Source organism: Microchirus variegatus (assembly GCF_963457635.1).
Source record: "Microchirus variegatus genome assembly, chromosome: 4".
Classification (NCBI taxonomy): Eukaryota; Metazoa; Chordata; class Actinopteri; order Pleuronectiformes; family Soleidae; genus Microchirus; species Microchirus variegatus.
The window spans coordinates 23,671,233-23,685,757 of NC_139805.1; the positions used below are offsets into that span (position 1 = coordinate 23,671,233).

Here is a 14,525-nt window from a genome sequence, read left to right on the forward strand (position 1 = left end):
TTCGGACCCAGGAAATTACGGAACACTGACGTTAGCCTGCGGGTAAATAGAGTCCATAAAGGTAATGGACGAATATCAGACACACACACACACACACACACACACACTTGGACATAATTGAACCCAGATCTTTCTCTGACCTCATTGCTTTCATCAGCATGTCCCTCCTACAACACATCATCTCAATTAGACGTGCTCCCAAACTCTGCTTTGATCAGAGCAGGTTCCGAAACATGGCATCACTTTAAATACTAATATTTGGTGTGTGTGTGTGTGTGTGTGTGTGTCTGCACTCGTCAACCAGTAGAACAGAGGACTTTGGCGTGGTTACACACTCACAAAGAGGGAACTCAAGGATCTTAGTCCCCACTTTCCTATTTCTTCAAAAAAAATTAAAAAGCACATTTGAAGTAATAATATGGTAAAAGACCCTTGAAGTATTTTTCTGTGCTTTTGTTTTCATTTAAAAATGACCAGAAACCCAAGTTCCCTGTTTGTCAGTGAAGAATGACAGTCCCCCTCTCTGCTAGGTAAACGTGTGTGTGTGTGTGCACGCTCAGAGCTAATACCCTTACACTTCCTCATACACGTCTATGTAATTACAGTGACCTCGTGCTGCGATCTCCTGACAAGCAGCTCGTTCGCTTTGGTGTCGGCGTGATCGGTTTTTTCGCCGTTTCCCGTGACAAATTAGGCCGTCAGACTGTAGCAAAAACAAAGACGTAGACAACGGCGCGATGCAAGGAAAAGGTCAGAGGCTGCGTGATAAATGATAAGCGAAGATGCTGTGGATAGAAGCAGGTGGTTTTACATCACCTTGGCAGAGTTACGGCCTGGCCACAAGCCCAAACACTGAGGAGGCCAGTGACAGAGCTGTGACACGAGAGACGCCGATTGGCACCGGGTCCATTTATCACAATGGTCCAAGACGAGCACCGAGTGAAAATAGCCCGACACTTCTCTCCATTCTCAACGCTCTCACCCTCTCTTAGTTCCCTATGTGATTACCCTCTTACCAGATCACCTCAACTCCCCTCCTGCACATTTTCCTGTTTCTCTGCTCTCCTCACGACTCCATGTTTCTGATCCTCCGAACTGCTTCACCCTCAAAAGTTTTCCCTCCTCCTGTGATCTCTCAATCCCTTACTCATTCTTTTTACTCTGCTCTCGAGTCCTTGATCTGATTTACCAAGGATCCCTCTTCCCCTTCCTTCCCCTCTCTCCTCAGCCCCCCATTCCTCCATTCCTCGCAGAATCACCCTTGATATCTATTTGACTGCCATCAGCCAGAGAAGAGATGAAAATCGATTCTCCTTCCAGCAACCGCTTCTCTCCAGCTGCGGCGAGTGGGGAGGCAGTTAGCTGAGCTCTAAGTAAGGCCGTCCATCCATCTCTCTTTGAGGTCTGACGACAAGGCTGCTCTGAAATCAGTGGAGCACTGACTGAGACTCGAGGGAGTGAAGCAGCGAAGACTTTGGCAAAAGTTACTCATTTTCAGACAAAGTCCAGAACCACCAGCGCAATTCAGCAAAAAAAAAACAAACAAAAACACTAGAAACATATTTTCTTACTTATACTCTGGCAGCATATCACCATCCAGACAGATTTGGTTTAATCTGGCTAAACTCTTAGATTGATCATTCTCTCCGAGATCTTTGCTTCTGTCGCTCACACCGATCGAAGATTGGAAATAAAGGACTCGAATAGGCTCAGGTGCAATTTGTTACACGAATGGTGTGAGACAAATGTGAGGGGAAAAAAGGCGCCTGCAATCATAAGATTATTGACAGCGTAGGGAACACATTTCCCCATTTCTTTGGAAAATATTTTACTGCGTTTGAACAATGATTTAAAGTAAATTGCTATAGATATTTGTTGTATTTCAGATCTTGCCTTCCATGCAGTCAGCTCATCCCTCTCACCTATTGTTTTCACACTCCTTCTCCTCACTAATGCAGCTCATTATTTCCCCTGTACACATTATACTATATATTGGCTCACTTTCACCTCTGCTATTTTTGACTGAATAAACTGACCACTTAAAACAGATTCTGCTTCTGTTGTACTGACATAATACTAATTTAAAATCCTATAGTTCTGTGCAAAGGTCTTTAGATGTGTTGTTTTAGAAATGCTATAATGACCATACACTGCAATTATTTATCCATCACTTTACTGGAACACATCGAGAAAACACAGGAGGAGGAAATGACGTGAGTGTGATCTACCCTCACATGACCCTGACTCTCTTAAACCTGGAGTGGAACCTGAATTAATCTTAATTTGTCCTCCACTCTTAGAAATAAGGGTTCTAAAAGGGTTCTTCTACAAGGGCGGAGGTTCTACCTGGAACCATTTGCTTCTGAAAAACCCTTTCCCGAAGAAAGGGTTTTTCAAGGGTTCTTGGTAACACTAATGGTTCCAGTAAGTACCATTTTGATTCAGAGAACCTTTTAAAACCCCTTTCCCGAATAAAGGGTTCTTGGTGGAACCCTCCAAAAGGGTTCCAGATGGATCCTTTATAAAAAGGTTCTACCTGGAGCCAAAAAGGGTTCTCCTATGAGGACAAGCTGAAGAACCATGTATGGTTCTACTTAGCACTTTTATTTCTAAGAGTGTACTACGTCATGTCGACAAATTAAATATACAAGTTTAACTGAGTGAAACTTTGCTAATATATAAGACAAAACCAACTTCCAGTCACATCAATCCAGTCCAAATGCCAAAGATCAAGGAATTTGACAGACACACAAACAGCAAAGCCGACGGTGCTTTGGGACTTTAGCACTGTCCTGTATTTATCTGACAGCCGGGATCATTCTGTGGTCAGCTTAAGGGGATAGAAGAATTGATCTTGGCCACACTCAAGCTACAAGGTAATCAGAGACAAAATATCAGTACAGGTTTGAGACCAGACTTCTTCTTTTTAAATTGGCCTGAAATACTTATCGTCTGAGCCCAGCTTCATACACAACGCCTCCACTCCTGCAGACACAGATTTTAGTTTCTTTACTGTCGTAAAACTATCTGGTCCTGCAGGATTAATGCAAGGGTTGTAAAACAAACTGAATATAAGTGTTTCTACTTATTTATTATATAAGTGATCAGATGTGGTCAACTGGGACCAGTTGATGAAGATGATTCTCTACCAGTTACCTCCTACCCAGTCTCTATTTTGGCTAATCTCTTTATTTATCATTTATTCTATATGCATAGTGTAGATAAACTAAAACACCAGTAGCTGATGACTTACATCCAAAGTCTCCTCTAACATGATTGGTCAAACTAGAAAAGTAAATCAGAGAGCTTCTCTCCTCCTCTTCTTCTTCATGTTCCTCACCCACTGACTCAAATGAGATTTTAATCCCAGTGTGACATCCCTTTTTTATTGAACAAAGAACAAAGTAAAACAAAATATCTGTTAATAGAGATGACCTTCTATGTAATAGAATTACCCACATGTATTATAATTATTGACTGCCAAAATGGTTTGACTTTTGACGAGAGGAAGACGGGGATAATTTAGTTGAATGAGAATGAGAGTCCTCCTCAAGGAGAGAAGTGAGCAAAGGAAAAAAGTGAGTGGAAATGGGATTGCAGAATTTCCCCAGAGAGAGAAAGTGAGAAAGAGAGCGATGGGCCAGATGATATCTCACCTCCCATCTGCTGGGGTCAAAATATAGGCAGGTGGAATGAGTCCAATATGGAGACATGAAATTCAGTAACCATAACCCTTCTGTCCATTCCACAAATCCAAGTCCCATATGAGTTTAGGAGTGTCGCTGTGTCGGAGTGTGTTTATAAGTCCACAAATACACACGCACGTTTGTCCTCTGAATGTTAAAGGTGCTCTATGTAAGCCATAAGATGGCCACGATGTGTCGTCAAAGATGATGGAAACGTGTTCAACACACGGGATGGCAGCAGCAGAAGAAGTATCTGAAATATCGTGTCTAAAAAGCTTCACTACCCCTCTCAAAAACGTCTTGACCAGAGAAGAAGAGTCGGGGAACTACGGTGGCCTTCATATAAGAAACAAATTGGCACAACATGGCTGCCTTTGTTAAGCAAGGACATATAAACGGTTAATTTTTAGACTGCTAAACCAAACTTTTTATGTGATTACACTCAAACTACAAACATACTTATGGGCATATTCTATTTATGCAATAAAACCCTTCCAAATGGTACACACTGGACCTTTAAAGACGCACTTTACTAACTTTAGACTGCGTGTTTAATTTATTTCTCTTTCTTTCTGTTTCATTTTTCAAGCCCTTGTTACTCTGAAAGTAAACTTAATTACATGCTTTCGCTGCTCTGGAGGAAGCTTTGTGACCAGCACAAAATATCAAGGGCTAAAACTGAAAAGGAATATAACACAGGCACTTTTCTTATTATTATAATTCCAGCACGACTCGGGTCTGCTCTATTCGGTTTGGTATCAGTCACATCGTTTGCCATTAGTATAGAACCTCCTCAACATGGACGGCGTCGTCACAGCACGGCTGCATGAAACTGCTGACATTGTTTCACACAAACACACAAACTAGTGACGAGCAAAGCAGTTGTTTTCAGTGTAACTGAATCATTTGAATCAATAACTAGCACAGTCTGACAATCACTGAACAAAAATACGACTGAATGGGTTGTGATTCGGCTCACTATCGCCAGCTTTCAGCAGTGCTAATGCTACATACACCAGACTCCTCTGTTAAATATTGAGATTTTAGACATTTCCTTTGCTAAATGTTGGAGATGGAGTTGGAGTTGGAGCATGATTTTTAAGTCTTTTTAACTGATCTACAGTTCGACATCATTCTGTTTGGTTCTTGTGTCGGACGGCGCTCTCATGACTCTTCCAGCTCAGCTCACCAGAGCAGGTTCCAAAAAAACCCAGGTACCAGGTACTCTCACTAATGGAAAAGCAAAAAACCCTGAGTTGAGCTGTGCCGAGCCATGGTAGGACTGTATGATGAAAAGTGCCATAACACTCTCCCTCTCTCTGTCACTAAAGTTTATATGATTGTGATCCACTGTTGTTGCCTTAAGTCTCCTCTCATCATGTGTTAATTCTCTGATCGAAAGCAGACACACTTTCTTTCTCCGCTGGTTGCTGACGTGCAATTAAGTCACATTTTTCTATACAAATAGAACAGACGGTGGGGCAGTTACAGCGTAAAGCTGAGCGTAAGTGCAGCTTCTTATTTCTGCATTTCATAAGAATCTGGCAAACGTGCTCCTGCAGTGTTTTCACTGAAAACGACGCTGACAGACACACAGAGAGAGAGTTAGCACAGGCAGTTTTTAACATCTTAGCCGCATCCGTGACAGTTTGTCATAACAAGCCCAGTCAGGCAGCGCTGCTCTGTCTTCCCTCGTTGTCTTACAGGAGGACAAAGAACGATGGACTTGGCTTCTTTAACGAACATAAAGAAAAGCATCCATTTCAGAGACAATGAAAGTGTCAAATAAAAAAAAAGGATACGATGGAAAGATCGTCCATCACTGTATATGAGACAGAGTGTCTAAGTGGCAGCCTTCAGATAGATGCAGCCTCACATCTCCAAGCCACGCCGGCCCCGGCTCAACACGGTTCTACTCTGTCAATAGATTTCTGCTCGGTTTTTATTTCATGATGGGATCAGAGGCAGGAGCAAATGTGCCTCAGGGCGCCGAGTTCCCACAAAGATGAGGCTAAAGAGCAGGACGGTACATCTCAGTCTGACACTGGTCCAAGAAAAACAGACACCACAGAGCTGCATAATGCTTTCATCTCAGTGTAACCGAGGCACTTTGATGGCTACAAATCCAAAACATTACAAGTGCGTTGGGGGAACTACAGTGGCTCTCAAATACCAGAAAGGATGCCATTCTTTTTTAATTTGTGCAAGTTTTAGATTCAAAATTCAAAACACATCCTCTGGTTTTTTTGGGGTTTTTTTTCAGTTCAGGCTGCTGTAGAAACAAATTGGCACAACATGGCTGTCTTTGTTAAGCAAGGACATAAACGACTGATTGTTAGATTGTTAGACTGCTAAACCAAGAGTACAAACATACTTATGGGTCGTGTATTCTATTTCTACAATGAAACCCTTCTGAATGTTACACACTGGACCTTTAAAGACACACTTTACTAACTTTAGACTTTATTTTATTTCTCTTTCTTTCTATTTCCTTTTTCATTTTTCAAGCCCTTGTTACTCTGAAAGGAAACTTAATTACACGATTTTGCTGCTCTGAAGGAAGCTTCGTCACTTGCAGTATTTTTTTAAGACGTTAAGTCGCCCCCACTTGCTGTAGAAGATCCATACTTTATCTCCTATCCCTCTTTTACTCTTATAATAAATTTAATTTAAGGAAAGATTAGTGGAAAACTAATTTGATTTGAAACGCTGCCTCTTAATATAGAAATGAGTCTGTGTGCTAATTTAGCAGAAGTAAATTTAATTTGTCTGATGTGAGATCCAAGAGGATATTATAGAAATATTCCCTTTTCATGTTGATATTATTGGAGCGTATTTTCAGCGAGATAATGGATATGAACTAACACTTACTATAAGATCACAACAAGAACAAATCTGTGCATAACATGACAATTTCTGTAACATCTAATAATTCTTCCAAGAGATAAACCATGTTTGATAAATTAAATCTTCAATAAATCTTAAGTCAAAAGCTGCAAAAAGATTCAGCAAAATTATTCGGGACCAAAATAATATGTGCTGTTATACATAATATACGTAATACATCTGCTCGTCATTTGTGGAATAAAATGAGTAAAGTTTGATCAAACATGATCATTTGGACTGATTTGTCATAAGGTTGGATTAGTATCGATGTTTTGTGAAATATGTAATATTGTAAGGTGATTAATGGTCTACATTCATATAAATATTATTTTTATTCATATAGATCAGGAACTTAAGTTATAGTTAAAGGTGTCATATGTAAGTATGTGGCCAAAAACAGTTACTACATTCAAATTCAAAATAACGAGGTCTTTTAGGTTTCGTTTTCTGACGTACCTGGCAACCTGTGGTTGCTCGGCAGCTGAGACTCTAATGACTGCAATGATCGGTAGACGGCGGTAGGTGGCGCCACATGCCAAAACATGATTTCAAAACATTAACATGATTTGAAGTCTGCAAAATATTTTTTTAATGCAAATATTTTGTCTGTACTGTTGTTGGTGAGTTCAGTTTGTTATATGAACATTATTCCTGAGTCTCTGTGACTTATTAGGAGGATTTTATGTCCAGTTGCTTTAGATTTATTACATAATGCACCTTTAAGATCTGTGAAGTGAGGAGGTACTACAGCAATGGAAAATTAACCAAACCGTGTACAGCAGAGCCGTGTCTTACCATGACTGTAAAAGGGAAAAAAGGGCCATTAGTTCAATTTCTTAAGCACCAAGCAACAGGTAATCCAGCCAGGATTACAATATCATACGTGATGAACCAGATTAGGGCTTCATAATGCCAGTAATTCCCTCCTTTGCACCATTGTAATGTATTTATTTAGCTTTTGTCCAATGAAACACAATCCAAGCCACAGCACAGGTTCAGCCTGAGGCCATTGAGAAAAACCAGATTGCTTGAGTCCAGTTCATGTTACAGAAGCACGCAGCATGGAAGTAAAAAAAAAAAAAGCTGCAGGAAATGAACAGGCAAGTGTGTGTTTAACTCATTGATAGATGATAGAATATGTTAGGAGACTCTCATTTATTAAACACTAAAAGTCAGAGTATTTCTGCTGCTTTGGCCATTTTAAAAACCACTGACTCAATTTATGGCAGTGAATTATTAAATCACTGGAGCCCTCCTTTAAGGATAATAGACATTTTACAACCCATTCAGAAAAAAAGCAGCAGCTACTTTTCTGATTTACAACACCCGGTGAGAAGAAAGCTGGTGTAACTACACCTTCAGGGGGAGTGTTACTTACATTACTTGCTCTGACTCCAAGTCTGTGCAGCAGAGGTCAACGTATAACAAGTGCAGAAGAGGATCCAAGACTGATGCTTGTTAAACAGTTCATTAAGAGTGAGCATGAGTCATTATGTTCATCTGTCACCCACTGGTGTAGAGCGAGATACGGAGTAATGATCATAGAAGTTTCTTTTCATGACAAGTGTCCTGGAGTGAAGAAAGTTCAGGAGAAGATATTCTTCACGCTTTTCAGATAATTTCTTTTTTTTCTCAAGGGTTTGCCACAGCGGATGATCCGCATACTTGATTTGTCAGAGATTTCTATATCAGATGCGCTTCCTGACGCAACCTCGCCTTTTATCTTGGGCATATGAATCAGCATGAGAAGTACTCTGGATGTGGCCCCCCCTGTGGCTGGGGTCATGTTAAAGTGTCTGCTTTTCAGCTCATTTATGATGTAAAATAAACAACAACAAAAGAAAACCTTAATCTGTGGTGCATATGTTTGAAATATAAATGTCTGTTCCATTCAAGCCATTGTGAAATGAGTTCACAAAGTCTTGATTAAGCCTATCAGCTCTGCACAAGTCAGTGTAGCAGCGTTAAAATCTCCTGGTGTCACCAGGTGACAGCGACAACAGCAACAATGCGCTAGTAAAGTGAGATGGCTGCAAAGAGATTGGAGTATGACTGAAAACACAAAGATGCACCCATGAACAGTTCAGAAGGGAATTGTGTTGCTGAAAAAACATCTGGTCAAGAGGCAATTTTATGGGCTAAATGCTCCTTGCTTCGTCTTAGCTTTAGTTAATTCAAAAAATTATTAAGTAGTTTTATTTTTTATTTTGAGGAATTGACTAGTTTCAGTTTTGTTTTTATTTAGTCTTTCAGGTATTAAGAGAAAGCCATGACTTGTAGACGCTGAAAAGGATGAGAGAATGTGTGACACCAAATTGATGATCAAATACTTTCATTTCATTCTTTAACCTTCAACACCTGCAGTTAAATCAAAAGTAACACTTCAAATGGTCTGTATTCCAGAATGAAGTTGTGGAAAAATGAAGACGAGGCTGAATTTAATCTATAATTCAGTTTAGTTTTAGCTACTTTTGCTTTGTTCATTTTTTTTGGTCATTTTTATTTTTATTTCAGTTAACTATACTATTTTTTCATTGCTAGTTTTAGACTTAGTTTTCGTTAACTATAAGAACCCTGATACACATGCTCCCTCAGTCAGGTCTGATAGTATTGCTTGACAGAGACATTTAAGATGGAGAACGCAGCATGAAAATCATGTTAAATCTGATCAAACAGACGCAGAACAAGAACATCAACGACAACAAAACATCGCCGAGTTCTCCAGCGCAGCTTTAAAGCTCCAGAGCAGAATCTGAATCCCTGAGGCCTTTGGAATAATTACAAAAACAGTGCTGCTTGTCTCTCTTCCCCTGCCTGTCTTAAATCACACACACACAGCGCTCCTACCTTTCTACCATGCACGACATTCAATTTATGTTTCTGTGTTTCCTTGTGTATGTTATCTGTTGTATCTGTCCGGACTGCATTGAGGAAAATAGGAGCCGTGTGGTGCAGGCAGCATGTAGTCAGACAGGATTAGTGGAGCCCTTGATTTGCTATTGCGTTGATGTAGCATGCAGGTGATTATGTTCATGAGAAGCCAAAACTTGTATTTTTTTGAAGACACTCCTGAAAATGGGCACTTATCTGCTTTTTCATCAAAGTCCTGCTGCGTCGCTCTGTGTGCAGCACATGAACATCACAGAAGACACGATAACAAAAGAGAGATGTGTGAAGCTGATAGTCTTAATCAGCATTGAGCAAACTTAATAGCTTGAAGGTAGTGGACGTTTGTCCACAAAGCAACTCACTACAGCTTTAAAGATGGATGCACAGCGCAGTCTGTTTTTCATGCAGCTGCACATGAGCTTCATGAAGACAAATAACCTGCTTCAGGGCGAGCATCAGCTGCAGAGGTGGCTCCCCTGCGGTTTTTCGAGGGTCAGGGGACCTGAACCCAGCGAACCGCATGAAACATTGCGCCCATCTGAAGCGGGATTAGAGTTGTTCGCAGGTTGAGATTATGCAGTATGTATCTGTTGTATTCTCCATAGGAGCACTTCACATGAACCCGGGGAACTTTCAGAAGCAAAGGATTCATTTGAAGGCGTTGGAATTAGCGCTCAGATCAAAGCGAGCGGGCGGGGGTGGGGGTGTGGGGATTTGTCATGGGATGATCCAAAACCTCTGCGTAACTAGAATAGAGATTTTCGCTTTTGCTGTGTGCCACTTCTATTTTCATAACCATGTGAAAAAAATTAAAACGAGGAGGAACATCAAGGGGAATCCAAGCTGCAGTTGAATATAATTATCCACCGTGTATTTGCAACAACGTCTACCAGACCGGCACAAAGATAGAATACAAGTAAAAACAGAGTAAACAGCAGGAAGAACAAAGTTACTAAAAACATACACTGGGATTGTCTTTCCAGTTTTGAGTTAAAAATAAGAGCAGCAGAACGTCTACTCGGTGGATCTTAGCAAAGATCTTGCCAAGATCTTGGAGGGACTTTAGAGGCCCCTCTGCAAATGGGGTCCTTTCAATAAACCAGGCAAAAACAAGCTTCTGGCATTGGTCCTATAGTTAAAGTGTTCCCAACCACTGTCACTGCAGTCTCATGTGAATAACAGATCATAGAATTTAAGTGGATTCCCACAACATATTTGTTGTGGGCACACTGGATACATGTTAATGATAAATGGTCTTCATTTTCATCGTGGTATTCTGGTCTTGATGACTACTCAGAGCTATTTACTCTACAGTTTTCACCCACGTTCACACACAGTGCATCTATATGCAACACACATGCAGTAAGTAATGTGGGGTTAACCATTTTACCCAGAGACATCAGAGTCCTGACCTTCCTGCTGGAAGATGACCCAATCTAGGCCTGAGCTACACCCACGTCAGCATGCGACTGCTCCATCTCTGATCTGCTGTGTTTCTCACACTTTGCCAGGCTTAGGTTTGCACAAGGTTTGCATTTGATAATGGACATAAGTAAATGGGCCAATTTACCCTACGACGTGCCAAGAATCTTAAGTAGGAAGCAAATATTTCCCAATAAAAGCTAAACTATATGGACAATGGAGTTGGACAGTCACTTCTTGGAAGACTTTCCTCAAGATATTTTTCACTGATGTTGGACCAGGAAGACCTGGCACACAATCTATGTTCCAGTTCATCCCAAAGGTACTGTACGGGGTTGAGGTCAGGGCTCTGTGCAGAGCCTGTGCAGTTGTTCCACACTAAACTCGTCAAACCATGTCTTTATAGTCCTTGCTTTGTGCACTGGGGCACAGTCACGTTGAAATAGCAAAGGGCCTTCAACAAACTGTTGCCACAAAGTTGGAAGCTACGCTCAAATGCTTTCACTTTGAAATGGGTACATAAATTGTTGGGGAATTTTTTTTGGTTTGTGACATATTTGACAAACAGAGGCACTGAAACTGTGGTGAACGATAAATTACTGCCAGTGAACGGAGCACAGCACAGAGAGAAAACAGGGGAGACTTAGCTTCAGAGTTTAGCTGTAGGGGCGACTGGACTTGCTTTAATTAAATTGAAGATGTTTAACCTCACATCTAAGAGGCTTTCTCGGTTCAGACTGCCTGGTGGAATAATCCAGGTCTCTGTAGGCTGGTTACTTTTGTTGGTACCTGAGTCGTTGTGTTAAAACAAAGCAGGTTCACCCTGGGTCACAATTATAGGTTGTCAAGCTAAGAAGTGAGCAAACAGCGTGGCTGCTGTAGGACGACTACAAGCTATGAACCATCTTCTACCGTTTTGTCCTCCACATGAGGGTCACAGGGGACGCTGGCGAAAGTTGGTGTAAAACCTGGACAGGTCACCAGTCCATCATAGGGACACATACAAACAATCATCCTACATCCAACCTCTCACACTCACACCATTTTAGTGCAGGACACGTTAACAGCGTTATCGGCGTTAATGGCGTCACCAGAGTTAATGGCATCAACGTTAACATATGGCACATTTCCATGACTACTGACTGGAAAAAGACGTGTGTGAAGTCATGTTTACGTGCCGCGGCACCCGAGTCCAGACACCGTTTACCAATTCTCTCCGTTAGCTCCTTTAGCGCCGTTAGCGCGCCTACAGTCGACCTGGAGCAGTCTGTTTATTAAACAAAAAGAGCAGCGCCACAAATAACCAGCGTTAGAGCTAAAACGATTAATCGGTGATTAATAAATTAATCGCCAACTATTTTCATAATCGATAATCGGTTTGAGGCCTTTTTCATTATTAAAACAAGATTTCTGATAGTTTTAGCTTCTTAAATGTGAATATTTTCTTGGTTTCTTTGCTCCACATAACAAAGAAATCATTAAAACTGAATCATTTCGGTTTGTGGACAAAACAAGAATTTCGAAAACATCATAATTTCCAGGTTTGACAAACACTGATCAACGTTTTTTAACAATTTCTGACATTTTATGGACCAAACGATTCATCGATTAATCGAGGAAAATAATCGACAACGAAAAAAAAAAATTGTTAGTTGCAGCTTGAACCAGCGTACCTGTGTACTGCGTATGTATGCCTCCTTGTTTTTCTACTCAGTCGTAATGGAAACGTGCCATGCGCTAATGTTGACACCGTTAACAACGTTAATTTAGAGCCTCCAATTTGCCTAATACTCAAATCTGCATGTTTTTGGACTGTGCGAAGAAACTGGAGAACCCGTAGAAAACCCACACACATGTAAGATGTTTCAAGATGTACAAATCTTGCAGATCCAGTGTGGCCCAGGCATAATGAAATCAGTGGTTCTCAATTCCCTGCTTCGTCTATCCTGTTGCAGCAGCCCTGGATTTTAGTGGATAATCTTGGGAGACGTGAAACACTTCAGAGCAATGAAGGAGGTAGAAGTGGGGATTTCTCTCTGTGTTTATTTGTGAATTTCCTTTGGATAAACTGACACCACCGTGCAGGCTCTTCCTTTCATTTAACCGAATTGTTGTTTACCCTGCAGATACACAAGTTATCTGAGGATCTGGGCAAAGACAACAGAGCGATTAGCTCTGTAACACGTGAACACACACACACACACATGCACACACCCGCAGAGACAAAGAGAATCACTTCTCTTACCGTCACAGTCGCCCAAGTGGGCCACGTTCCCCTGTTCAACATCTTGCTCGAACGGCAGTCTGCAGAGGAAAAGAGACAGAGTCATTAATCAGGGAACACAGAAGGCACAGCAAGTCGGCCACTGACACACAGCACAGATTCACTACGATAGAGGGAAACTATACGACTTACACAGAAGCATAAGATCTGTGCGAGTTTCTCTGACTCTCCAAATCTGTAATTTGTTCTGTTTTTATAGAGACAAGTTGAGAAAAACACGATAAAAAAGCCAGGGTGCAGACGAGGTCCTAGAGCTGCTGAATATCCAGCAATAATCATCATTATAATTTAAACATAACAACTTACAGTGTGCCTACAGGAGTTATTAATAATTACACTAATTAATGCAATAAACTGCACATATTTCTCCCTAAGCATACTTCAACACATTAAATATTTGTGGAATAAACATAAACCACATGTCCTTAAGTATTAGAAAGTTTGTAATTAATACGCTGCATACGCTGAGTTTTTTTCTTTTAAAAAAGTGTCGTAAAACAACTTGATTAGAAACCTACGAAAAGACAAATTTGTCTTCGACAGAAACAAAACCTCAAACATGACATGTTTCCTGTTACTCTAAGGAAATTATGACATATTTCGACAACCCCCAGCCCCCTGATTCAAAACTCGTTCCCCACTGGGACGACAGAGGAGCGTGGAAAACCCAGAGGAACGAGGAGAAATGATGAAGTGAGGAAGTGGAGAGGAAATGAGAACAGCACACAGACCAGGTGTTTATGCAGGGAAAAAATAAATAAAACCTACAATGGCTTTCAGCGAATCAGGGAAAAACTGAAAGGTTACAACAGGCAGAAGCAAATATATAAATATACGCGTCGTGATAAACACATTTTGAAGGAGTGAAAAAACATCTCCAGTGAGTTTTCCTCTGATGTTTATATCTAAAGCTGTTTTCAGACACGCACAATGACGTCCAGACATTTCCCTCAGATTGTCCGCAGGGCCTGACTCACAAATGTCCGCAAATGTCAACAAATGTCTCTCCAGACATTTTCCAAAAACTTTCCGAGCCAGACCTCGAGTCATATTTCTGGAAATGATGCAAAAGATACACCGCGAGGCGAGCAAAGCAGGCGTCAGCCTTTGCACCAAATCTTCTGCTGTGAATTGATCTGACCTAGAAAAATCCCCCATAATGAGTTCATGCCTGAAAACAAATGAAAGGTGCCATATGTAAGAATGTGGCCAAAAACAGTTACTACATTCAAATTCAAAATACCGAGGTCTTTTAAGTAACTGGCAACCTCGGGTTGCTCGGCAGCTGAGACCTTACTGACTGCAATGATTGGTAGACGGCGGTAGGTGGCGCCACATGCCAAAACATGATTTCAAAA

General features: G+C 41.0%; 1 protein-coding gene across 1 annotated transcript in view; it reads right to left on the reverse strand.

Moving 5' to 3' along the window:
- Positions 1-14,525, reverse strand: part of sema6bb (sema domain, transmembrane domain (TM), and cytoplasmic domain, (semaphorin) 6Bb) — a gene marked incomplete at its 3' end in the record, with an annotated part of 254,546 nt that overhangs the window by 23,909 nt on the left and 216,112 nt on the right. Inside the window, exon 16 of the mRNA XM_083888120.1 lies at positions 13,129-13,187. Coding sequence (XP_083744246.1) covers positions 13,129-13,187 — 59 coding nt within the window. The remainder of the gene's footprint in view (positions 1-13,128; positions 13,188-14,525) is intronic.